The sequence below is a fragment of the Lampetra fluviatilis genome, chromosome 23, assembly GCF_964198595.1.
Source record: "Lampetra fluviatilis chromosome 23, kcLamFluv1.1, whole genome shotgun sequence".
Lineage (NCBI taxonomy): Eukaryota > Metazoa > Chordata > Hyperoartia > Petromyzontiformes > Petromyzontidae > Lampetra > Lampetra fluviatilis.
In genome coordinates this window covers 7,512,126-7,539,949 of record NC_136297.1, presented here as the reverse complement: position 1 = coordinate 7,539,949, position 27,824 = coordinate 7,512,126, and the positions used below count along the sequence as shown (strand labels likewise).

The window sequence follows — 27,824 nt, the reverse complement described above, 5'->3', positions numbered from 1 at the left end:
TTAATAACGCGCCATCACCTGCACATTGGAAATTCACGTAAAATACAGTATTATCTTATGAAATATTATTGACAACCAATATTACAACACCGTAATGGTCATTTATACTCTTTGGTTCATTCGGTAAAGTCACGTAGGTGAAAATAAAAATATTAAAATTTAGAAAACTTCAAATCTAGAATTAATGGTCGTTTCCAAATGTAATTGTAATGTTAAAGGCCAATACAATGGTTGAAACCACTCTGTGCATCCAATAACACAATTTCACAGGCCCAATATTTACATAAAAGGAATCATTCTTATTTTCTTGTCTAAACATCTGGGTATTAAAAAAATTGTTCTTGCATACGCTTCGTAGTGTAGTTTCAGCCCTGTAAATTGTTATTAAAAACTGGGGACATGGGGTCAATGGAGAACTCATTTTATATTTTAATATAATTTAGATGCATTTACCCTTTAAAATCTGTCTAGTTTGCAACACTATGTTTAGGTTCTTTATCCATTTGACCAATTACTGTTTTGCAGTGTAAATAGTAACTTTTTACATTAGGGAGACTTGATTTTTTTGGAAAAAAGATCATCATATGACTGGCAATTAACTTTTTTTTTATCTAAGAAGGCCTTACTGAGTCTCAAATGTAAATTGATTAAGGGCCCTCGCTGGGATTCACGTCGGGTTGCCATATTTTCTATAGGCCAAATCTAGACATTTCTCTGGTAGCATATACCTATCAACACAGTACCACATAATACCATAATAGAATTTAAACAATACTAACCATTTTAGATATGAATCATTTCCCGCGACCCGAACAGAACTATCTGTGTAAAACCCAGATCAAACCTGAACAAGTGGGGACCCTAGCTTCAGGACCTACAGCAGTACTCGTTCAAACAAACCCCATTTCCTCTTTCACATTCCATTTTAAACCTACTCTCTGCCCTTCTTCACCAATCAGCCTTCTGAAATTTCCCGCTCTTTTACGATCCGTTTCTCCTCACAAATCCGATCAGTGTCATCCATTCACCAATCTGATTGCGTGCCGTGCACGTCAGTACTCACACCCCCAATCTCTATTCCTTGCCCGAGTGTGCTGTGTGTGCTTGACGTCAGTGACCACTGACCTCTGACCCTTCCTTGGTGTATCCCACGTTTGCGTGATTGACATGTGCAGCGTGTGTGATGTCGAGTGCGGAAGTTATGCGTGCTGTTTGTGTAGTGCGAATGTGTGAGGATGGACGAGACATCTTCTAGAGATGCATCCATTTGCTGTACTGCCATCTTATGGTCAGCTCACAGCCCAAGTTTTAGTTCTGGATGAAGTCTGCATGAGCTACCATCCTCACATCGAAATTATTGCATCATAAATGTATGCCACCATGTTCAACAAATGATAGAGATATTTTCCATTAAATATATGAATTTGCAGAGTGTACAAATACAGTGCTGTTTTAAAATATGTATAACCGATGAGCATAGTATACTAGCTTGTGCATAACATTAGCAGCTTGAATGTGCAGCTTACATTTTGAATCCAGGGAATGTAGGCAGATGTACGAGTAAAGACTGCAGGCTTATAGTAATTTATACAACTCCATTTTGATATAAATGAAACCACGCCATGCACAACCCATGAATTGTCACTCCTTTGACATAGTAGCGGTCCACCCCAATCAGCCTTTGAACGAACGGAAAAGTCATTGTCATTGTTAAACCATTATCCTTAACCACAACTGAAGTTATGAGTAGACAAAAGTATTACATCTGTCAGACTGTCAAATACTGTACTGTGTGAAAACTTTGATGCACTTTGAGCAGAGTAATCCATGCACTGTACAACTTTGGAACATTATTCCTAAAAACACTTTCACAACAAATAAGTCAATTGTTTACAAATTGTGACTCAAACAAGAAATATTCTTACGTCGCATGCCCCTCTTGTTCCATCACCAGCACATATTGTGTTTGCAGGTAATGTAGAACCCCAAAATGCATTTAATTTGCATGTGTTGTCGTCAATCACTGGTAGGTTGGCTTGCTGGAGCGTGCTGGTAAGTATACCATCGACTGAAATATATCGGGAAAATGACAAATAAAACTCAGTCTTACAATATCTCATTTATAGATATATTGTACAGTATGCAGTCCTTTTTTAAAAAGGCAGAATTCCACGAGAAGTTGCACCAAACACGGCAACGCATTGTAAGTTAAGAGAGGTGCAAGGGAATTCTAACATGATGTGGTGAAATCTCATAACAGCATTGTGCAAAGTTACGAATGTCCTCAAATGTGCACACAGCTGCAGGGTTCGGAAATCTGCAGCAGTGTCCACAAAGGTCAACACACAACAGATTAATGCAGGTGACCTCTCAACTCCTGGCCCTTGGTTATGTTGTCAGATCCTGCAACTGTTGTAGTTACCAGTTGACCTCCAGAGACAGCACCTTGGTCACCCACGTTTGGGTGTCGACTTCAGTGCCTCTCTTGATAGTCTGCCCTCCATCCTGGTACTACAAATGTAATTAACCGTGGAAGGATGATAGTAATATTAACGAGCCTGGTTTTTTGACGGTGTTACCACAATAATTTCTACAAAGTAATAGAGAAATCCCTCGGCAACCGCTGATTTGCCAACCGCGGTTTATTACTTGTGTGGCGTGGTTAAATACGTGGCGCACACTGTAGTCCGAGGGACAAACACGTTCGTGTATGCAACATGAGGCTGCAGGGGCGAACCGCCACCTCATTAAGGGGGAAAGCTGGTGCAAACAAGGTCGGCCCTAGGTTGCACGCTGTTAATGTGAGAAATTAGCATGTAACTGGGCACGGAAGTGGCTATGTTGATGTGAGAGATTAGCATGATGTTAATGTGATAAATTAGCATGTAACTGGGCACGGAAGTGGCTATGTTAATGTGAGAGATTAGCATGAAATAACAGCTGACATAGGCAGGTAGGATGGAAACATCACAGTCAGTGAAGACTTAACCTGGTTAATAACGTCCTTCCAATGATTGCTCAGTTTGTACCCATCCTCTCGGTTGAACTTGTATACCATTTTACCAACCGCGGTCTGGACATTTTCGTATCCATGGGTAAGCACGGTGTTCAGCAAGTCTAATGATGTAGGTTTTACATCATTGCATTGTGGCATAGCATTGTATTGTGTGACGTCATTGTTACAGAATTGCATGGGCATGGTCTTCTGTGGCACGGAGAAAGAGGGGGAGGGTGAGCCCCTCCTCCTAACCAGCCCTTCCCCCATCATCCCATTGTCATAATCATGAATAATATAGGTATGTAAAGTCAATGTAATGCTTATTTATGTTTGATTATATATTGTATAATCTATCTTCTATATTTATATTAAAGTAAAAAATTGTGGGTTTGTGGTCGCTCGCTTGGCCCCACGGTCAGCAAGCGCTATTCCTTTTTCACACCCGTCAACTTTAAATTAGTTTAATTAGCGATTTAGTGCGATTTTTGTGCGCTAAACTATTATTTATTTATTTCTGACGCATGTGTAGGGCTGTTACAGAGAGCCCGTTATGCATGGCAGCCTATGGTAAACAAACACAGTAGGCGGGGCTACATGTGTGCACGAGCAGGTGCCCTCTGCGACGTCCGCGCCAGACACCCTGGGGGGTCGATTCGGTCATTATGATCCCCCGGGGCCCCACCCCTCGGGGAGGGGTTGGGTATAAAAGGGGAATGTATCGAGGGGCTCGGGAGTGTTGTGTTAGCTAAGAAGAGGAGACGGAAGACGTCCTAGATAGAGCCCTGGTCTCCCCCTGGCACGCCGTCCTTATCAGGACCGCGCAGGCTCGAGCCAGTGGCGTGGTACCAGAGCCAGAGCCAGTGCTGGTCTGGACTCTGGGTACCGGGCCCGACTGACCAGTGTCGGGCCAAGATAGCCTCCCCTAGCCCATTAGAGGAGGACTCAGAGGCAGGCTAGGGTTAGCCTAGAGGTGTGTCCTCAGATAGACGGGTGAGGGGGCCGATACCCCCTCAGTGTGTATGTCACAACGTGTGGTGTTAAATAAACAAGTGTGCCTCCAACTCCGGTGTGAACGAGTCATAAGCGTTACTACATCTGGCGTCAGAAGTGAAACAAAGTACGAACATGGATACACGCCGGACGACTCGAGTCGGAGTACCAGGAGCGGAGGACACCGCTGCAGTTGGAGAGCCCGAGACGGCTGAAGATGCCATCGAGCAGCCGGGGCTGGGTGCATCCACGCCACAGCAGCTGGAGGAAGGGGAGCCGTCGACGGAGGGGCTGAGGCAGGCGCACGCGAAGCTGGCCGAGCTGCTGTACGCCGCAGCCGCCATGCTCGATAACATCACACGGCTGGGGGCTGCGGGACCGCCACGAGGCGACAGCAGCCAACGACCACAGCGCCTTCCCGCCATTTCAACGGAGCAACATTTTGAAACTCCCGCCATCGCCGCAGCTGCTGTTGAGGGCGTGGCCGCTCTAAGCATCGCGTCCAACGGCGGGAGTACAGTACCTGCCGCGTCACCACGGGTGCGACCGGCGATGCCATCGCTGCTTCGGGCCGACGCTGAGTCGAGTGAGGGAGACGAGGGAGCGCGATCGTCCTCTGCAGCCGCTGCCTTACATCAGCGACTGCCGCCACTCAAAGAATTTGTGGGCGAGGAGGGCGACTGGGGCGGCTTCCAGCGGCGCTTCCTCGCTCACCAGGAGATGGCACAGTGGACAGACGCCGAGGCTCTCCGAGCACTGCCAGCACTCCTCGACAGCGACGCCCTCGCCACACTAACATCGGCAACGAAGGAGAGGCGTTCCACGCTGCGGGAGGCGATGCAAGTGCTGTCCGCTGTGTATGGGCCACCATCGGACTGTCGTCAACTCTTTTACGATCGCCAGCGGGGGACGAAGGAGTCGCCCCTGGCGTACCGTACAAGCCTCCTGGCGCTGGCAAAGGAAGCCTTTCCACGAATGGACGACGAGGGGATCGACGCCATGGTGACAGAAAAGATACTTTTGCTGGCGGACGACTTAGACATCGTCATTGTCGCACAGGACGATGCAGAAATGTGCTCCCTCCAAGCGGCCCGTCTCCTCCACGCAAACCTGTCCTCTCAACGACGGAAGGCCAGCAAGGCGGCGAGTGGGCGCGCCGTCGCTGCGGCCACCCTCCCGGCGGAAGAGGTTTGCGCCATCAACCATCGACGGCAGCACGGAGCGGGAGCGCGGGGGGACCGGGCCGGTTCAAGCCATCTACAACGTCCATCGTCGCCACCAGCGCTTCCACGCTGCTACAACTGCGGCATCCGGGGCCACGTCGCCTCGGGGTGCCGCTCTCCTCGGCAGCGCGGGACGACACCTCAACGGGACGCCGGCCCTCGTCACAAGCTCCACCATCATAATCCGGCGAGTCGCGGCACCCCTCACGTTTGGCCCACGCACACGCCCGTCGCACACTTAAACACCGCAGCGAAGGGGGGGCCAATATCGCGTACCATGGCACCAACACGCACCGCTCTGGGTACTCACATTGAACCCAGCCAGTGGTCCGTGTTGGCCCATCGGGTTGTAGCCGCGTCGTCGGGGTCGTCGGCCGTTGTGGGTCACATCGATGGGGTGGAGGTTCGCATCTTGGTCGATACAGGAGCATCGGCGACCATTATTTCGGAGTTGATTTATAACATTCTCCCTGCCCAGAGCCGTCCTTTGATGCCTGTTAATGTGCCATTCTTTGCTGCTAACGGGGGTTCACTTGGCATCATCGGACAAATTCGAGCCCAAATTTGTGTCGGGGATATTAAATTATCTGGGCCGATTTTTGTTTCCTCCTCGCTGGCGGTTCCGTGCCTGCTGGGGACGGATTTCCTGGCCAAAATGCCGATTAGGATATTAATCGACCAGGGATGCATTGAGCTCCCATCGGGCCGACGCATGGCGTTTTTGCCATCCCCCGCTACGAGCCGGACGGCGTTCGCGACGGTGCCGGCGTTCGTAGATAGAACGGTGCGCGTTCCTCCGGGGGCGCAAATGTTAATTCCTTTGAGACTTCGGCGGCCCTTCGCTAAGGGCATTGGGGCTCAAGGGGTTTTGCTGGGACCGTCTAGGGCCGGGGTCAGTGGACCTAATTTACTCCCGGCCCAGACCATAGTGAGAGGGGATGGAGAACCCTTCATCGCGGTCCTCAATGTGGGCTCGCAGACGGTGGTGGTCCCACAGGGGACCGTGCTTGCTCACGCAACGCCGGTGCCCTGTGAGGAACCCGTCGCGAGTCATGTCGGCGCTGCCCCTGCACCGCGACCACATTCAGACAGCGATGAAGGGTGGCTCGAGGCGCTTTGCGCGGGATCGACGGACCTGTCAAATTTAGAGCGCCAACGTCTTAAGACACTACTGAGGGAATTTTCCGACGTTTTCAGTCGGGATAAATACGATTTGGGCTGCACTCATCTGCTGCGTCACCATATTGATACGGGTGACAGCGCGCCAATACGCCAAAATCCTTTTCGGTTGAGTCCCGCCGAAAAGGACCATGTCAAATCGGCTGTTGATGACATGCTAGCCGCCGACATAATTTCTCCCTCCAACAGCCCTTGGGGAGCGCCGATCGTCCTGGTTAAGAAGCAGGACGGTTCGTTGCGGTTTTGCGTTGACTTTCGGCGCCTTAATAAAATTACGGTTGCCGACGCATACCCGCTCCCACGGATGGACGAATCGCTTGACGCCTTGGCGGGAGCGCGATTCTTCTCCACATTGGACTTACTTTCGGGATTCTGGCAGCTTCCTCTGGACGATGATTCAAAGCCTAAAACTGCTTTCCGTACTCCGCACGGCCTGTTTCAATTCAACCGGTTGCCGATGGGCTTACACTCAGCGCCGGCAACTTTCCAGCGGTTGATGGAATTGGTTTTGGCTGGATTGCAATGGGAGTCGTGCCTGATTTATTTGGATGACGTCATTGTCTTTGGCAAAACTTTTGAGGAACATCTCCAGAGGTTGCGGGCGGTTTTCCTAAAGATGCGGGCTGCTAATTTGAAATTTAAGCCCCAAAAATGCCATTTGTTACGCGAGTCGGTGCGTTATTTGGGGCACATCGTGGGGCGCTCAGGTATTTCTACCGATCCCGCCAAAACGCAGTGTGTAAGCTCCTGGCCGACTCCCACCTCAGTGGGAGAGGTTAGGAGTTTTATTGGGTTTGCGTCGTATTATAGACGCTTCGTCGCTAATTTTGCGACTATCGCCAAACCCCTACATGCTTTAACATCTAAAGGGGTTCGGTTTTGCTGGGGTCAGGAGGAGGAGGCTGCTTTTTGCTCCCTTCGGGATGCTTTGGTAAACGCTCCTCCCCTGATTTACCCTGATTTTTCAAAACCGTTCTTGCTCGACACCGATGCGAGCAACACGGGTATTGGGGGCGTGCTCTCCCAGGTGGTTGACGGCGTGGAACATGTGGTTGCGTACGGCAGTCGGGTGTTGTCTCCAGCGGAGCAACGGTATTGTGTCACCCGTAGGGAACTGTTGGCAATTGTCCATTTCGTCCAACAGTATCGCCCATATCTGTACGGTCGGCATTTCACCGTCCGCACAGATCATGCGGCACTGCAGTACGCCCTGAGGGTTCAACAGCCATCGGGACAATTGTCCCGATGGTTGGAGGTCCTCCAGGATTACGATTTCCAAACCACATACCGTAAGGGCGTTCGCCACACCAACGCGGACGCTCTGTCACGCTTGCCAACCACCTCCGAGTGTGCATGCCTCCTGGGGTCTGGACGTTGCAGGCCTCCAGGGGACACATCGGTACCTGTCTTGGCGGCCGCCAACGACGACGATGCAATGGTTCCTAATTCGATCGAACAACAGGGCAAAGATTCCCTGTTGGGGTTGCCCGTCATTGAATGGGGGCGCCTCCAGATGGAGGATGTCTCCCTCCTCGGGTGGCGACGTCGCGTTGGCAGTGCGGCGGGGGGAAAAAGAGGTGGTTCCGACGCATGGGAAATGTGCCAAGGTCTGCTAATGCATTGGGACGGGAAGTCACGTCGACATCGGCTGGTTGTCCCTACTGGGTTGCGGGGTAGGGTGGTATGGGCCGCTCATGAGCGCCTCCTACACCTGGGGACCCAAAAGACTCTCGCCTTGCTGCAACTTGATTTTTACTGGCCTGGCATGACGAGGGATGTGGGGGATTTGTTGGGATCGTGCCCTCAATGTGCACAACGCAAACCGCCGGCACGGGAGTCTAACCCGCCCTTGCAATCGATCAAAGTGTCCAGGATAAACGAGCTGGTCGCTCTGGACATTTTGGGACCATTCCCCGCCACCCCCAGAGGGAATAGATATTTGTTGACGGGTGTCGAGTATTTTACACGCTGGCCTATGGCCTGGCCTTTGGCCAACCAGTCGGCAGCAGCCATCGTGGAGGCCTTTGTTCAGGGTTATGTCCTGGACAAAGGTGCTCCGGAGAGGCTGCTGACCGACCAGGGCAGAAATTTTTCCGGTAAACTACTCAGACAAGTCTGCGATCTCCTGGGCACAAAGAAAATTCGGACCTCCCCATATCACCCACAAACTGACGGGATGGTCGAACGTTTGCATCGCACCATCTCGTCCATGTTATCACAACAAGTTTCGGACTCGCAAACGGATTGGGACCTACAAATTCAGGGGGTCTTGGCGGCGTACCGGATGGCACCCCATGCGGCTACGGGGTTTTCTCCCTTTTACCTCATGTACGGCCGAGAACCAGACCCGCCTGTTCGTGCCCAGTTGCGGATCCCCGTGCCGCAGGGAAAAACTAATCTGGCTGACCACGTTAAATTTAATCTGGACAAATTGACCGAGGCACGGGATGCTGCAATGCAAAACTCTGACCTCCGTCAGAAGGCAAATGAGCGCCTCAGATTGAGTCGAGCGCACATGCTGCAGTGGAAGCCGGGGGACAAGGCATGGTTGCACTGCCCCCAGGTGCCACTGGCAACCTCCTCTAAACTTGTGCGGCCGTGGCGGGGCCCTGTGGAAGTGGTGGAGGTGTTACGTCCGCAGTGCGTGCGCATCAAGTGGGGGAAGCGGCGATGGTTCGTGCACCCCTCCAGATTAAAACCCTTCGCTGCGGTACACAACCCCACTTCACACGCGCGTGGCCAAACGTGTGGGGGGTCGGCCGACTTGCTGGGTCCGTCTCTGTCGCTCTCACCTAATGCCTTGCCGGCTGTGCCACCTTCAGGGGCATCAGGAGTGACGGGCTCACGCCCGATCACCCCTCCTGCGGATACCGAGGGTCACGCGGAGTCAGAGGAATGCTCACCTCAAGACGGACAGTCGCCACCTGATGGTCCGCCACGCGGGGTTACCCCGTGTGAGGGGCCCGCTGCAAGGACGCGCGCTAAAATGCGCAAACTGTTGTGAGGCCGGAAAATGTGTACATAGCTGTTGTGTTTATTGGCTGTTGTGTGGATGGTGTGTTTCCCGCTCCTCGGATGTACATATGTTGGGTTCACCGTTTGTTGTGTGTGCGGGGTGGGTTCCCTGCTGGTTGTATATAAGCTGTTTTTTTTACGGAATTCGTATTTATTCGGGGGGGTGCGACGGGTTGTTTCTCATCTTGTTGTTGTGTCTTGTTCTGGTTCCTGTTATGGTTCAAAACTAGTGAGGCACACGTCAGGGGGTGAAGGCACCTTTATTGTAAAATTTTGTATGTTGGCAGCCGGGACGGCTGCATGCTATGTGGGGGGGAGTGATGTAGGGCTGTTACAGAGAGCCCGTTATGCATGGCAGCCTATGGTAAACAAACACAGTAGGCGGGGCTACATGTGTGCACGAGCAGGTGCCCTCTGCGACGTCCGCGCCAGACACCCTGGGGGGTCGATTCGGTCATTATGATCCCCCGGGGCCCCACCCCTCGGGGAGGGGTTGGGTATAAAAGGGGAATGTATCGAGGGGCTCGGGAGTGTTGTGTTAGCTAAGAAGAGGAGACGGAAGACGTCCTAGATAGAGCCCTGGTCTCCCCCTGGCACGCCGTCCTTATCAGGACCGCGCAGGCTCGAGCCAGTGGCGTGGTACCAGAGCCAGAGCCAGTGCTGGTCTGGACTCTGGGTACCGGGCCCGACTGACCAGTGTCGGGCCAAGATAGCCTCCCCTAGCCCATTAGAGGAGGACTCAGAGGCAGGCTAGGGTTAGCCTAGAGGTGTGTCCTCAGATAGACGGGTGAGGGGGCCGATACCCCCTCAGTGTGTATGTCACAACGTGTGGTGTTAAATAAACAAGTGTGCCTCCAACTCCGGTGTGAACGAGTCATAAGCGTTACTACACATGCACAACCATACCAACTCACGCGCCTTTGGTGGGGGATATGGCCCATACCAAGTCGCACGCCTTCGGTGGGAGTGAGGGGGACTTTTTTCGCGTTAAATGTTATAAAAATACACTAAACGCTGCGGTTAATGCTTCACTGTCTGATGTCCCCCCCACCCCGATGCGTGTAATTATTACTACTATACAGTCGCTAGATGCTACCACTATAGGCCATATATATTACTGCAGAGCGGCCGGGGAGATCGTGGCTGCGGGGAGGGGGGGGGGCAGGGGTAGCAGCCAGAGGTGTGGACTCGAGTCATGTGACTTGGACTCGAGTCAGACTCGAGTCATGAATTTGATGACTTGCGACTCGACTTGGACTTGCATAACAATGACTTTGTCCCACCTATGAGATGTGGACTCGAGTCATGTGACTTGGACTCGAGTCAGACTCGAGTCATGAATTTGATGACTTGTGACTCGACTTGGACTTGCATAACAATGACTTTGTCCCACCTCTGGTAGCAGCCCAGCCCCAGCCTGTCAAGGTGCCACCTTGGCCGGCTGGACAATCTAGGCGAGGCCGGAGGCTCTGCACGGGACTACGCCTCACCACGCCACTCTGTCAGTTGAGTACTTTGTGCTATACAGTCCATAAATACTAATATATAATCAGCATGTACTACTGTCGTGATAAGAGATACCAGCACAGTCGGTATGCACTGCTGTAATCATAGCAGCTACCACCACAGTATACACTGCTGTAATCATAAGAGGTACCACCACAATAAGCACTGCTGCAGTGAAAGCAGGTACCACCAGAGTCGGTATGCACTACTGTAATCATAGTAGGTACCACCACAGTATGCACTGCTGCAGTGAAAGCAGGTACCACCACAGTATGCACTGCTGTCATCATAGCAAGTACCACCACAGTCAGTACGCAAGCTTCAAATCAAGATTATTATGACTATTACTACATTGATGATATATGTTACTCATTGCACATTATAATCCTGTATTCCATTATTTGTTTTGTGACTACCTAATGTATATGTGGTCATCATTGTTGTTGCGACATACTTATTCTGGAGCCCCAGCCGATGGCGTAGCATGTGCTTGTCGATGACAGTTGCTCGTTGTCACTGGGAAGGCAGGCGAACCGTATTCCAGTGTCCGGCGTCACTGGTGCTTTCAGCTTAATCAATCCAATGTCATTTCTATACACAATTAAAGGGTTCATATTGAGAATGAGAAGATCTGAGATAAACATCAAGATGTAAAACATGTACACAATATGGTGGATTGGCTCCTAAAGGTATGAAAACAGATATAATGTATTCATTGTTAAACCTACACACTCGATTTTGTTAATTATCAAAAATATAGGGCAGGAAATGGTAGCCTCGGGTTTTCGTGTCACCTTAAACAGAACTAATACCGTCATCTAGGTGAATTTGATGTCATTAATTTAAAATCAGATATCAGCAGAAATACATTCCAATAATGACCCTTGTAAAGGTGAATAACCAATTGAGTTTACCAACGAAACTGTTAACGAATAACTGTGGAACAATGGATCAACGTTCACGTCACGCCCCCGTCAGGATCCGAGTCTGCCTGGGGAAATTAATGATCCTACAAGCAGACTAAATTCGAAGAGAAGCTTCGTGAGAAGAGCCTCAAAGAATTGTAGTCAAAGTCCCAAAGCCGAGAACACACAGCACCAAGATCACATTTCAGTCGGACCAGCCCTACGAATCCTCCAACTCAATGTCGAAGGCGTGTCAGCAGCCAAGCGCAGTCTCATTTAAGTCCTTGCTGGCCAACACTGCTAATTTCACCTGCCTGCAAGAAATCCACATTGGCCCAATCCACAAACTCAGCGGAGGTCTACTCACCCTTAACTCAGCAGGACCGGAAAGCAACCGCTTGGCTTAGGGACTTAGCATTTGTGGTGCCATGACCGCGGAGCAACTCCGCAAGCGCCGCGACTACCTCCCGGCCCCCGCACTAAACACACACCCGCACATAGCGCACCCACATAGTGTCCTGGCGGGGGGTTGCCTGGTACATCAGATTTTAATCCAAAGGGCCCCTAGGGGGAGAGTCCCATGGTTTCCCGGTGCCAGGAGATTGGCCGACCCCCACAGGACAGGTTACATTGCGGTGCCCCTAAATTGGCTTAAAATTGTATGGGCGCAAAAAGAAAAGGTTCCCTCGGCCAATCGCAATGAGTTACACACAACATTGGGGGGAGGACGGAGGGTGGAATATTAGGCATAAAGAGCAGACCCTAAGACGCAAACTACTGGGCACAGGAGAACAATGGGTGGGCGGAGCGGCAGCAAGAGTATAAAGGTGGAAGCCTCGGGACGATTGGAACAGTCTACAACTTCCGGGCCGTCACGACCCACTCCCCGCCTGCCGTCCTGCCTCTTCAAGCCGCTCACAGCATCCTTGTGATGCCAGAGAGTGCTGCTGCCAGACAGTGATTGGGAAAGTCTTCTCTCGTCCTTCTCCCTTCGACTCTCTCAGCGTCCATGGGACGCCGCGAGTCTAGTTTCAAGGTACGTGGTAGGACGTTTGAGTAGCTAGGTTCATAGGCAGAGTTACGCTAGGCTCTCCTCGCGAAATATTCCTCCTCCGGGTAATGTGTATTGGCACCATTAATAAACTCTAGTACAGAATATCGGTGTAGTGTGATTTCTGTGTGTGTGGGCAGAACCTCGACGTAGCATCTGTGATCTGTGCGTGGCATGTCTGTGTGGAGAGACGGTGTGCCCGGCGTGAGCGCAGGGCTGCAGCGTAGGGGTGGTGTGAGTGGTTTGAGAATTCGCATGAGGCGCGTGTACTGCAGCACATACGGCCGCCGTCGTTTGCGCGTGCTTGCACTCACGTGCGTGTTTACACAGCGCGCTTTACGCAGCGTGTTTACACAGTAGAAATAGCTTTAATGGTGAGGCGTGGCCCATAGTCTTATCCCTGCCATTAGCATTAGCCTCTGTTTGCACAGCGGATTAAGGCTTATGGGGGGGGGGGGTGCATATTCATACCGCTGCCGTTTCTGTTGACTAGCACTCGGCATGTGCGGGATAACCTCGGCGGTGGCAAAGCAAGCCATTCAGATATGTCCCTCAGAAGGCGCTGGTGCGGGGGGGGCGATCACCCAATCGGCAGGGGCCCGGCGAGAGGCGGCCGAAGAGGAGGAGGGGGAGAGTGGAGGTGGTGGACATCGCGCCCCCACACATTCGCTAAATAAAATAAATTGAATAACTATGAAGACCTAAATGTGACTTCCTGGCCAGAAACAAAAGTGGAAGCAACATTGACATTGTTGCCTTGTACGAGACGCAAATTGAGGACAGGATGTCGATGGCAAGCTACCAAATAAATGGTTACACCCTTGCTGATGCCATCTACCACCCTAATATCCTTGCCACCTTGCCTCGGTATACCCCCTCAAGTATACCACAACAAGTGACGGCACATCTATATATATAAAAAGGAAATTTGTGAATGTGTGTCTGTTCGAAATGTTTAGCATACCTCCCGACATGCAACAAACTTGTAATTTGTCATGTGGGTAGTTTCCAGACTGTACACAATGCAAAACGTATACAAATTAGACGTTTTTATTTTTTGTGTGGGGGGGCGCAATAATGGATATCTATATATAGAAAAGGGAAATTTGTAAATGTGTGTCTGTTCGAAATGTTTAGCTTACTTCCTGACATGCAACAAACTTGATATTTGGCATGTGGGTAGCTTCCAGACTGTACACAATGCAAAAAGTATAAAAATAGACTCTTGTATTTTTGGGGGCAGGGGGGGCGCAATAATCGATATATTTTGCACGGCAAGTGAGCGGTGACATCATATCTGTGATGTCACATCTGTGATGTCACGCGCGTGCGGCAGCGTTACGCAGTATGCCTGCTGACGTCACGCATCCCCCCAACCCTCCGCGTAGGCCGTGTATCCCGCAAAAATGCGCGGCGTAGCTATCTCGATTTTCTAAGTCAACGCGACTAATTTCAGCTCGCTCTTAAATATAAATTAGAAAATAAATCTGTTTGTGTGAAGCAGCAAAAACTCTCGACCGCTGAGCTCTGACGTCATGAAATTTGCACAGCTTATGCTGTTTGGAATTTCTAGGTGAACGCGACTATTTTCAGCTCTCACGTCATTCCGTTCTCGAGTTGCCTGGTTAAGGCTTAATTTACTTGAGTGAAAAACATCCGATTTACTTAAATTGATTTGTTTCGGAATTTTTCTTTCTTGTAAGCATCAATTTTGTTCAGGGTTTATCCAGTGAAATATAAGGGAATATTAAATTAATCCAAGACAAGAATCCAAGTCTCGGGCGAAGCCAGGTAGTAAAGCTTGTCGACAATAAATGTCACAGTCGTGTGATAGTCATCGATGTATACATTACCACCACTGCCAGCAGTCACTCACCCGGCTATATATGTGGGTGACTTCAATAGCAACCACACAAAATGGATTTACTCAGAAAATATTGAAGCCACTGCATTTGTTTTGATGGGACGAGTGACACATGAAATTAGCAGCCTGCACGTACTTTGGATGTAACCATCCGTCCCTTCAGCCACCCAACTAGCAAAATTTTAAAAAATACAGTAAAATATAAAAGTACCTGTGTTGAACCAGGTTCCTCCCCACCCACGTCACCAGCACCCCCCTACCTCTTGCACGTGACACCCCCCTCCGACCCGCATGCGTCCCCAGTCGCCCCCCCCTCAACCCGTGTCCCCCTCCTCGTGCACCCCTTTCCACGAGTGGCCCCGCCCCCCCACTGCACGCCCCCACTCATTGCTGGCCACCCGCATGCCCCCTCCCCTCTGCGCATGTGAGCGGCGCATGGCATGCCAGCCAGCAAAACTTTTTCCTAATATAGTGTGGTGGTGATGTTGGAACACGCACACACCAACCCGGGTGACTTACAATACTTACCGGTGCGGGGTGATTGTGTCATCCCTGACCAGGGCCTCCTGAGGGGAGGGGGCTGTGGGGTGTGTGTGATCCCACAGAACCCCGCCCCTCGGTGGGAAGTGGTACAAACCGGTTCAGGGCGGTTATTTTATCAAGGACCAGGGCCTCCTGAGGGGAGGGGGCTGGGGGGTGCGTGTGATCCCACAGAAACCCGCCCCTCGGTGGGGAATCATATAAAAGGCGGGATCCTGAGAGCAGAAAGGCAGTTTGACCAAGTCAAGACGAAGAACCAGCTGAAGACTGAAGTCAAGCTAGATAGACCCTGGGACTCCTCTGACCGGCTGCCCTTCTAAGGGCCGGGCAGAGCAAGCCAGTGTGATGCGACCCCAGAGCAGCGAAGGCCGATGGATGTCCTTTTCAGGCCCGTATTTGTGTGGCTGGTGGTCGAGACCTGTGCTGAAGCTGGGCCAGGTCAGTTAGCCTCCTTGAGAGGAGGATCGTAGAATAGAGTGAAGTAGAGGAGTTAACTTGGGGTGTTAGCTTGGGGAATACTTCCCTCGGTAGAACGGGTGAAGAGGCCGTTACCTCTTCAAGTGTCAGGGTTGCTACGTGCTGTATTGAAGTTATTGTTAATAAATACGTGTTGCCTCAAGTCAACCGTGTCTGTCGTCAAGCAAGCCCACTACAATAGTATGGGTGGTCATCCGATGATCATTTGTCACAAAATCATGCAAAAAAATTTTATGGGACAGACATAGACACAGAAGTAAATGTGTAATACTTACGCAAAGCTGGTATTGTTAAATCCGGAATGGTAAGCAGTTAGGTAGATTTCTGAAACTTGTGCCCCAGTCTCCTGCTGGTATATATTGTGCTTGCCAACCACTACTCGCATATAATCCGTGGCGCTGCGGATATCACATAAACAATGCAACTCAAACAGCTTTAATTCCATTGAAGGGCTTCTAACTTTTTAAATAAATAACAAAAAGTACCATTCATCCTCAGAAACAAAAGCATGGCTACATACAATCAAATATCTACAACGTATATCTGTATAACTAACACAATAACAGGTTTGTGATTATTAATATCTAAAAACTTGAATGCAAATGAAAAACGTACTTGGCACAGCTGCCACTTGTGAGAACCCACTGTGGGGCGATTAGGGTGCCACCACAAGAGTGGTACCATCTGTATGTCCTCGAACTGTAGTATTGCACAGAAACCTGTTGTCATCACATCAACATACAATCCAGCAGTCAAAGTTTATAATCATTTAAAAATACACGTCAGAATCTTTATTTCTACTGGAGAAATCTGATGAGCTATGAAGCTCTTTTTCACAGATGTCCAGTAGGGGCAGGTCAGAAAGTGACAATACACCTAACATGGACGCACCGATTTATGAATTAATGTAAATGCGTATGCTCATGATACAGGCATCGAATCATGTATGTAATAGAGTAATCTAAATAAATTTCGATTTAAAGCTTTCGTGACTGCAGGGATTCATCTTCTTGGTTCTTTCGGTAAAGTCACGTAGAAGGGAAGTAATAAAATAATAAAAATAATAAAACAATTCTCACGACGTTTCGGCCACAACGCAAGCAGCCATCCTCAGGCGAAGAATGAAACACCCCAAGCTTGGAGCGTATATTTAAGCGGGGTTAGAGGGGGGGGAGGTGGGAAGAAGAGCGCCTAAACAAAATAATTTGCATATCAAGAGGAATTCAGCATATGGAAAATGCGTAGGAGGTGGGCGGGGGGGGTTCCAAATCAATACTATGCCCGTGCATTATGCAGGATTAGCAGCATCAAAGGGGGGGGGAAGGGGGGGAGCATTAACAAAGGAAAGGAATGTTAATAGTATGTAGCTGTAGTTACTAAACAACCACGTAAAAAACTACAGTATAAACTGCATGACAAACTAAAGTATAAACTACATAGCATCATCAGTAAACTTACTATACTCTACAATAAGCTGAGTTACTAACAGTAAGTAATACATGAAAAATTCTACGTTGTAAAAAATTATATAATATGCTTCCATCTAAACTTTATTCTCTTACATCACACGCGTCTATACCGTACTATATACTTCCATAGGCAAAACCAACATTAAATTACATACTGTATTGCTATAAACCACCCTATACCTTATACATTTTTAATATAACACTATGTATTATTCTACCCACCCTAATGTGTATCAAAATGGTTTATTACGTCCTTCCAGTGATTGCTAAGCCAGAATCCATCTTCTCGGTTAAAATTGTCTCTGTGTTTGTAAATGTGGATCGCCTCATGTACGAATCTCTCATGATAGCCAGATGGCTTGCAGAGAACCTCTGTCTTGGAGAAGTCAATGTCATGTGAGCCCACTGAGTTGTAACAGTGATCTGCCACGGCTGAGGTGTTTGTCCTACAGTGTTTCAGGTCAGCTTTATGTTCACGGATGCGGTCCGAGACATGTCGTTTGGTTTCCCCAATGTAACTGCTACCACAGAGGCAACTTAGTTTGTAGACACCAGGGTACTGTATGTCTGGAACCACATCTTTTACAGACGGTACCAGATCACGGATTTTATGTACTGTGTTGAATCGGACCTGGATCTTGTGTTTAATCAGGATTTTGGAGATCTTTTTTGTGACCCCAGCAATGTAGGGTAAGGTGATGGTCTTGAAAGGCTCCTCAACAGGATCCTTCTTGGTGGTTGGAGTGATGGCTTTGCGGATTGTGTAGTCGGAGTAACCATTAGCCTTAAGAGCTTGGCGTACGTGTTTGAGTTCACTGGAAATGTGTTCATGGTCGGAGATGCATTGGGCTCTATGATATAGAGTCTTGATGAGGGAATTCTTCTGGGATGGATGGTGGTGGGAATCCGGTTTTAGATAAGCATCCGTGTGGGTGGCTTTCCTGTAGACAGAGTGGCTCATTGAACCATCAGGTCTCCTTTTGATTAGGACATCCAAAAAGGGGTAGCTTGCCATCATTTTCGACTTCCATGGTGAATCTGATGGCTGGGTGTATGGAATTGATATGGTCGAGAAATTGGTCTAGAGCAGGCCGGCCATGTGGCCAGATGACAAAAGTGTCGTCTACGTACCTCTTCCATAAGGTCGGGCGTAGAGTGGCAGTCTGGATGGCGTCCGTCTCAAATTTCTCCATGAAGATGTTGGCTACAACCGGAGATAAGGGGGAGCCCATTGGGGTGCCCTCAATTTGCTTGTAGAAGGTTCCATTCCAGGTGAAGTATGTATTGGTTAAGCAGTGTCTCACCAGGGGGGGTACCCCAGCATTCAGTCCTTGATGAACCAAGTCTTCAATGATTGCGATGGTGTCAGGCACAGGCACCTTGGTGAACAAGGAAACCACATCAAAACTGACAAGCAGGTCGTCTGGGGACAGGGCAATCCCCTTGATTGTTGATACCAAGTCAGTAGAGTTTAGTACTGCAGAGGTGGTTTTTCCAGTGAAAGGCCGTAGGATTTCGGACAAAAAACGAGCCAGTTTGTAAGTCGGGGAGTTGATAGTAGAGACAATGGGACGAAGAGGTGTATCTTCTTTATGTATCTTTGGCAAGCCGTACAATCTTGGTGGCCTGGCTGCAGAAGGTTTCAACGAGAACTGTTTGGTCTGATCAATTAATGCGGTTGAAGCAGAAATGATGTTGTTGGTTTTGGAGACGAGGCTGTTGGTGGGGTCTCTTTTTATTTTTGTATAGCTGCCATCGGTGAGTAGTTCTTGAATTTTGTTGTTGTATTCTATTTTGTCCATGATGACAGTGGCATTGCCTTTGTCGGCTGAGAGGATGACAATGTCATCCCTCTTTTTTAATTGAGCTAATTCAAAACGCTCATCTTTGCTGATGTTGCTAGCTGGCATCTTAGCGTTTTTGAGGGTTACAGAGATTTCCGATCTTGCTACGTCTGCAGCGATGTGACTCAAGCCCTTGAGAGCTACATCTACTCGAGCAATTATATCATTAACTGGTATGTGTCTAGGTGTGACTGCAAAGTTTAGTCCTTTAGCTAAAACGGATTTCAAACCTTCAGAAATAGGACTGTTACTGCGATTAATTACGACTTTGTTAACATCTAGCTTTTCAATGTGTGGGTCCGGTTTCTTGTTTGAGAGGCGGTTGAATTTGGAAATCAAGTTGTCCTTACATTTAGTCGACATAGCGGCAGCTGAAGAGGCAGTCATTTTTTCCACATGTTCCCAATCCGATGTGGACATTGTTGCACTCAAGGATAAGTGTGATTTGTAGAGTGTCTTGTCTAACTGATCTAGTTCGGTGCGCGTAAGTCTGATTTTCTCTGAGATAAGAGCTAAGCTAGTTCTAGACAGAATTCGTTTCGCATTAGAAGAAGTTACAGCAGCAGATGTTAGTGTAAATGCGTTCGGTATTACCTTAGAGTCGCGGCATCTCTTCAGAAAGGTGAGAGACTCGATTAGCTGAGCCTTCTTGTCCCGGAGCTTGTTGAAGGATCTCAAAGTTATGTGGAAACCCTCCCCGTAGAGGCGGTTAAATTTCGATTTAAAGCTTTCGTGACTGCAGGGATTCATCTTCTTGGTTCTTTCGGTAAAGTCACGTAGAAGGGAAGTAATAAAATAATAAAAATAATAAAACAATTCTCACGACGTTTCGGCCACAACGCAAGCAGCCATCCTCAGGCGAAGAATGAAACACCCCAAGCTTGGAGCGTATATTTAAGCGGGGTTAGAGGGGGGGGAGGTGGGAAGAAGAATCTAAATAAAATGTTCGCAAAAAGATGGAATCGGGTTTTTTATTATCAAATATTTACAAACATTCTTCGTGGAATAAAAAATAAATAAAGGATTCATTAGCAGTGGGGAGGTCATCATTCAGCAGTGGAATGGACATGGCTGATGATTATTAGTGGTGTGCAGACACAACTATGCAAACGCCACCACAATCTTCATTAACGTTACTTCATAACATAATTTGTTTTAATAGGCTGACGTTTATATCTTAATTTTCATGTGACAATGCAATATGAGTTTCCTTTTGTATTTGGCATTATTGTTTTTGAACTTTACTATACTATCAGTATCAATAAATATTACTGAGCGGTGCTTACAATGTCTTAAACTGTAGTTGACTCAAAATAAACCTGTTACAAGCTTTTTACACTAATGAGTGGGAGATGGTAGTCTTCACGTGGCCCACCTGTTATGTGTTTTCGTGTTCCCTTCAACACAACTTTATATATCATCATCTAGGTGAATTAGATAGCGTAAATTTGAATCCAGATATGATCAGTTGAGATGAATGCCAAAAAAGGCCATAAACTGATTGGTCGTGGTCTTCGAGTTTATCAAAAAGATATTGAAGGACTCAAGACTTAAATGTCACTTTTCTGGCCAGAAACCTAAAGGACTAGAGGTCGGTATCCCTCGATTTACAAAAGGGATGTGTTAAAAAAAAACACGTAAAACAAAATGTAGTAAATCGATATGGCTTTTCACATTAATTGAATACTACTAACCTAAAAATATATACCTATATGACTTTGCATAGTACAAACATAATAAAATGAACGTAAATATTAAAACGATTGAATAATCTGAAAGAAAAACAACATTTTCAGGGAACTTGTAAAAAAATACACATGTTTGAAAACAGTGTCACGGTATTGTGGGGATACCGTTGTTATATATATAGGCCTTTGTCCAAAAATTTATATTAAGAATAATTCTGCCATTTTTTTTTATAATTGACCGGGGCGAGCATGGGATATGAAAGGATGAAACACACCCCACCCCTCACACCCAGCTGCCCTACCGCATTAAAAGCAACTCGAGGTAAAAAGCCATAAAACCATTAAATAACAAACTCCGGGGCAAAGAGGGGTTAGCGACTATCTGGGAAATCTCCAGGTTGTCAGATGACCATATGACACGACCTTTCCAAACGTTTTGGACAGTTCACAAACAAATCTCCAGAGCCATAAAACACAGGCACATAGCAGGGACAAACGGACATTATAACTGATATACTTTTTTAATACGGTAAAAGTTTGAAGCTCGGCTATAAGAATAAGTCGACATTTTAGACTGCAGTATTACTTATTTTATTTTGTATTGTATCTTTCTATCTATGTGACTTTACCAAGAGAACCAAGGAATATGAATTCCGGCAATCAAGAAAGCTTAAGTGGAAACTTAGTTACATCTCCAATCTCAGGATATCAAAATATAACTCGAAAATAAAGAGCACGGATCCCTGGATACAGACAGGGAGCAAAAGTTAATAAAATCCTTGAAATACCGGAGGTAACATCTAATGACATTACAAATCTTGGTTAAACATATACCAAATAATAATCACAAGAGATTAGACCGGGGGTAACTCAGAAGAGATACAAGAAAAATAGGTCAAACACACAAGACCAGATAATATGTATTCCATGGAATCAGAGCCTCCCCGGCCGCCTTTGTCTTCCAACAATTTGACAACACATGGCAGCCATAAAATACGATTGACGGGTGCCTCCCCTCTCTTTTAGCAGAGACCACGGAGAAGGGGGTGGGGTGCAAACAAAGCATAAACTTTGACGGAAAACAGCCTGTCCGGGGTCACCCAGGGAAGAGGGGGGGGGCAATCAGGCACGGCCGCGGGAGGAGAGCAATGACAGAGGGCATCTGTTTTTTTTTCCTCGCAAGAGACGCGCAGAGAGGGGAGAGAATTGCAGATAAAAACAGAGACACGACCCATACATTGCTACTACGACAAGTGACAGAGAGTACTGCGATGGTCAGACTCCGTGGCATGGCCTCGAGATCAACAATGGGTGTGGTTAAATTTCGATTTAAAGCTTTCGTGACTGCAGGGATTCATCTTCTTGGTTCTTTCGGTAAAGTCACGTAGAAGGGAAGTAATAAAATAATAAAAATAATAAATAATAAAATAAATATCACGACGTTTCGGCCACAACGCAAGCAACCGTCCTCAGGTGAAGACCAGGTCTGTCGGGGAGACAGCGTCATTCATTCAGACGCGTCATTCATTCAGACGCTGTCTCCCCGACAGACCTGGTCTTCACCTGAGGACGGCTGCTTGCGTTGTGGCCGAAACGTCGTGAGAATTATTTTATTATGTTTTATTATTTTATTATTTTATTACTTCCCTTCTACGTGACTTTACCGAAAGAACCAAGAAAATGGGTGTGGTGTCTCGCAGAGAAGAGGCGCGAGGTGATGCTAGGTGCTGAGTTCGGCATGGACCGACAGAGTATCGCTGAAAGTTTTATTCTACATTTACCCTGATGTTTTGAGTCGCTTGCAAAGTCAAGAATTGTGATAAGTTGTATTGTACTAAGCTTTCACAGTTGTGCAAGAGGTGTGCGAATACAATCTATAAGTTTTGAGAGTGAGTGACCAAGCCAGCAACAAGCAGCGCACAGCAAGATCCCTCTTGGAGGAAGGACGGAGAGCACGGAAGTTGAGCAAAGGAAAGGCGAAGCCCTGAAGGAAGGGTGGGAGAGGCATTACGGAATGCCAGTGTGAAGCTGGCAGCTGCCCGCCAAAGGAGAGAGAACGGAGCAGTGGAAAGAGCCTGAGCCAGCGCAGCCCTGAAGTAAGGGCTGGTGTCCGTGTGAAGCTGGCAGCTGCACGATCAAGGAGAGAGATAGAGTGACTAACAACGACAAGCAATCAACCGGGAGAAAGGGCGGAAAGCGCTAAGCATCGACCAAGCTAGCATCGCAGAGAACCAGCTGCATGAGCAACCGGGCATCGCCAGAGAGCACGGAGCCGGGGAGAGCGCGTAGCAGCGTGCAACCAGCTCCACCGAGCAAGGGTGTCTGCAGCTGCCAGCGGACGAGCGGCAACAGCGATCGAGCATCTTCAAGGACAAGCATCGTGCCGACGCAGCTCATCCAGTAGTGGAAGGAGCCTGCAGCTGCAGCGGACAAGCAGCTGCAGCTGATGCCCCGAGCGAGAAAGAGCAACGAAGCCGTTTGTATGACATGCCCACCCTCACACTCACCGCTCCGCAGGGAACAAACTAAATTTTGGTACAAGGAATGCCCAACCTCGGCGTCTGCTTTACGCAAAGAATTGAACAAGAAGACAAACTACCAACACACATATCGGGACTAATAATAAGAAGACCAATGATAAGACTATGCTATCAGTGGCATCAATAGCTACCACACAAACCCCATGGTGCTACTCAGAAAATGACAACACTGGAGAGAAACACGTGGAATGGTTGTCAGCACAGGATACATTTCTTATACGACCACACAAATCCGGGGCACATTTCATTCAGCTGATAGAAAGCGGACCATGACCCAGAACTTACGCTTCATCTCAAAGGACAAGAATGGACAGCCACTAATTGCGTCATGAACAATTATTGGTAAATTTGCAGACCCAACACAGACTGGCAGTCACATACACTGGGCTACCGATACCGGTCATAACCTCAAAACTACATCCTCGTTGTAAAGTTCATAAGGCCAACTGGCCCAGCTATGAAAAATTAACCAAAGCGCAACTGAATAACCTGGAGCCAAAGCCTGTAATCTTCAATAAATTCATAAAAATTCTGACATTTACCACAAGAAATTACATTCTGGGGAATCGGAAAAGATACATGCCATGTTGGTAATCAAAAATGGAACATCTCTTCAAAGAGTTCATCAGACAAGGTGAAAAAGATAAGGGCAACGCACTGCTAGTGTTCCTGAACTCTGCTGAAGAGAACGGTGGAAATACCTCTTTGCAGATTTGGACTTTACTCACTCAAGCCATGAAGCCTGGTAACTCCTCTGGAACCTAGGTGACTCAACCAACAGAGCACAGACTACCAAACCCTAAAGCAAATACTATGGCTTCCTACACACTATCCTGCTCAAAGACACCAATGGACAATCGCATCAAACAGGGTGACCGGAAACAACTCGCCATCACTTTGAGTCAACTACCGGAAGCAATAATCTAGTGAGAGTACACTCACTGAAGTGGAAGGGGCCCTCAGGGCCATAAAGTCTTAACAAGGCACAGGGATATGATAGCCTTTGTCCTGAGTTCCTAAAGAACATGGGAATATATGGACCATAAACAAGACAGGTACTGTAATATCTTGACTTCAAGCTTTCGTGACTGCAGGAATTTATATAATTTGGGTCCTTCGGTAAAGTAACGTAGATAGGTTCAAATTAAAAAAAATAAATTAACAAAAACCACGACATTTAGATCACAACACAAGCGATTGTCATCAGGAAGAAAAAAAACAGGTAATATCCGAAAATAATGGAATCATTCCAGTTGTCGCCATAAACCTGCAAGACTCGCTCTCCAGCTCTAGGCCAATATCTATCATGTCCTCCACTTCCAAGCTCATGGAACGTGCATGCTTGCCTGATTTTCCCCCATTATTGACCCCTAACTGCCCAAAGAAAAATCCGGATTTCGAAGTGGCCGTAGCTGTTGTGAACAGAAGGTAGCATTCAGTTTCAACAGAAAACCGTTAAAGCAATGATTGACCTCTGCAACCTATGATACCATTGGCGGCCAAAATCGAATGCCGTTCAACTGTATACCTAATTGGTCGGCAAATGTACTTTGAGGATACGCCTCACTGGTGAACACAGCCACGAGAGTTATGAACAATGGCCTTCCTCAAGCTTGGTGCTAGCACCACCACTATGTAACACATATGTAACCTGACATGTACAGCTTCTTGCAAGTTTATATATATATGTATGGCATATTCTTGGTTCTTTCGGTAAAGTCACGTTGAAGGGAAATAATAAAATAATAAAAATAAAACTATAAAATTCTCACGACGTTTTATTTTCATGATTTATCATTTCCCTTCTACGTGACTTGACCGAAAGAACCAAGAATATGAATTCCTGCAGTCACGAAAGCTTTAAATCGAAATTTATACACATGACATTAACTTTAAACTAATTTTTTTTTTATTTAACCTTGCCACACAGGTCACAACTTTCGATACCATTGTCAATACTCTAACAGCTGATATAATTTACTGGAGGCATATTTCCATAGTCGGAGACTGACCAAATCCTTACAAAACCACCAAAAGCGGACTCCACCTGAATAATTGTTTAGCAGATGTGACCCTTGATGCATCCTTTTGTGGTAACCCAGTATACTATGATCCCACTCCAAGATATCTAGGGGTTATCATGGATAGACGCCTGACCTTTGAGCCCCATACAGTATAAAACAGATCTGTGAAAAGACAAATTCAAACATTGTCTTGCTACAGAAACTTTCAGGAATGACCTCGGGCACCAGAAAATAGCTGTGAACTGCCGCCCTGTCACTGATCTACTCAGTTGCAGAGCATTGCACTCCAGCCTCTTCCGGGAGCTCATACACAAAACTGCTAGATGTACAATTATCTACCACAATGGGTATCATCACTGGAATTCTGAAACCAACACTAATCTCCTGGATTGTTCTTCTGGTAAACATTCTGCCACCAAATATCCACAGAGACATGCACACTACAATACATGGGTATTTATATGTTTTCTTTCAAACAACAACCGACCTATTAATCAAGACCTCAACAATATACCTAGCTGCCGACTCAGGCTCCGATCCCGCTTCTGGGCTCGTGCTGTCACCATCCTAGAATCTCATCCAGATTCGTAAGAACGCTGGCAAAGAGTGGAACGATGCGGACATCCAGAATAAACACCTTATTTGAGTTTAACAGGTAGGCTTTCGCGACCAATATCATCTATAATAGAGATTTTTGGGTTAGATTGCGTAAATATATAAACGTAAACAGAACATGCCAATTCGTCACTAGTATAGCACACCGGTGTGTTAGAGAGCCAAGCCACAACATTTACAATCTGAATACCTAGGGATGCTCAACCCACAGCAAACATGTTGACACTGCCCTAAATGACACGTTCAAAATTGTAACAGGGTGCCTGGGAGCTACCTGTCCCTTACCTATATGCACTATCTGGCATAGCGCCCCCCTAACATCAGGAGGTGAGTAGCGGGTGACCACGACCGGCAAGTCAGAGTGACACGTCCGTTATCCACTACATGGTCATCAGCCAGCACACTGTCTGCCATCGAGAAACAGCTTCTTGTGCTCCACTGTGCCACTGACCACATCACCGGAATCTGCTAGAACTTCCCTCTGGCAAAAAGAATGGGAAAAATCAAGTGACAAAACTGCTGAATGGAGCCAGTGAGGAATCATCCCCAGTGAGGAGCTCGCACATGGTTCCAATTCCAAATAGCTCACATGGCGGAGCCTAAACAGACTGAGAGTGGGTTTCGGCAGATGCAACTCTCGCATGAAATCATGGCGCTTTTGAATATGCGAACAATGTTTATTTATCAGGAGAAGCAAACCATAGATCTACTCATGAGATGCCCTGCAGCACCATGTCACAGCAACCATAGTAACAATGTATCTTATCATCTGTAAATATACTGGTTTATTTTTAACACCAATGTAAAGACACAGGACTGGGAGAAGAACACATCCTCAAAGTGACTGAGTGTGAAAATAATCACATTGATCTCCAGTTGTGATCTTGGGAGCACTAAATTGACAGAAAATTAGAAGAATAGCATGAAACAAAATGGAAAAAGAAAATTAAGAAAAAGTATGGCGGGAGGAGATGCTTTAATGGAGGCAGAGGTCAGGTCAGAAACGAATGAACACAACTCTCCCTGTGTTCTTTTAGTGATTCATGCTACAGGTCCTTATTAATATCCATTAGCGTTCATCGAAGATGTGTTGTTCTTAAACTTGAGCAAAATTAGGTCAACTCGGGCTGACTGAGTCGATTCGAGTTAGCTGTCCCATCAAAATAACATGTGTTGTCTCAAGGTCAAAAAGAACGTAAATAATGCAAATCAATATTCAGCTGTGAGTATAAACTGGCTGACAAATTTGTATAATCTTAATTTGAAGCTTTCATGACTGCAGTAATCCATACTCTTTGGTACTTTCGGTAAAGTCACGTAGTTAGAAATAAAATAAAACAAATCACGACGTTTCGATCGAAACGTCGTGATTTGTGGACCAAATTTGTATAATGCGTCAATTAATTGTTCCGTGTTGTTTATAATTGGAGAGAGCTGTAAAGAGCCAATTGTAACCCACTGCACACTTGTGGACATGTTCACAATAGTATTTGCATTTTTGTTCATTAGTTGATAAGTTAAGCAACATTAATGATTGTACTTGTTTCTATGTTCGAATGCCTATGCTCCACACCTTCACCAATCCGCAGGAATTGGAGTGGTGAAGTTTGAAAAAAGAAGCCCAAGAATTGATCTCATACCTGCCAAGGCCAGCTGTGAGGAGTGGCCTCACTACCACCTGCAATGCGATTATTTTGAGCAATCGCAGATAAACCACACGTCTGAGCCGAGACGAATGCTGTGGAAAGAAAAGCATACGAATAATATAAACACTCCTGGTGAAATAATTTAGCAGTTGCATAGGAAAAAAACCTAGAATCCGAACTAATCTTACTGTAAGTAACACATGTGAATACCTTGATTCAGCAGGAAAGTGAAGATCAGAAGAATGACCAT

The 27,824-nt window shown here is 47.2% G+C and overlaps 1 protein-coding gene across 1 annotated transcript; it reads right to left on the bottom strand.

Moving 5' to 3' along the window:
* On the bottom strand, positions 1–27,824 carry LOC144940899 (elastase-1-like). The gene is made up of 8 exons (XM_078867397.1): positions 27,785–27,824; positions 27,569–27,666; positions 16,364–16,467; positions 16,024–16,146; positions 11,366–11,502; positions 1,926–2,068; positions 1,527–1,679; positions 1–18 (listed from the first exon to the last, which is right to left on the bottom strand). The coding sequence occupies exons 1-8, from the start codon at positions 27,822–27,824 to the stop codon at positions 1–3; spliced, it is 816 nt and encodes a 271-aa protein (XP_078723523.1).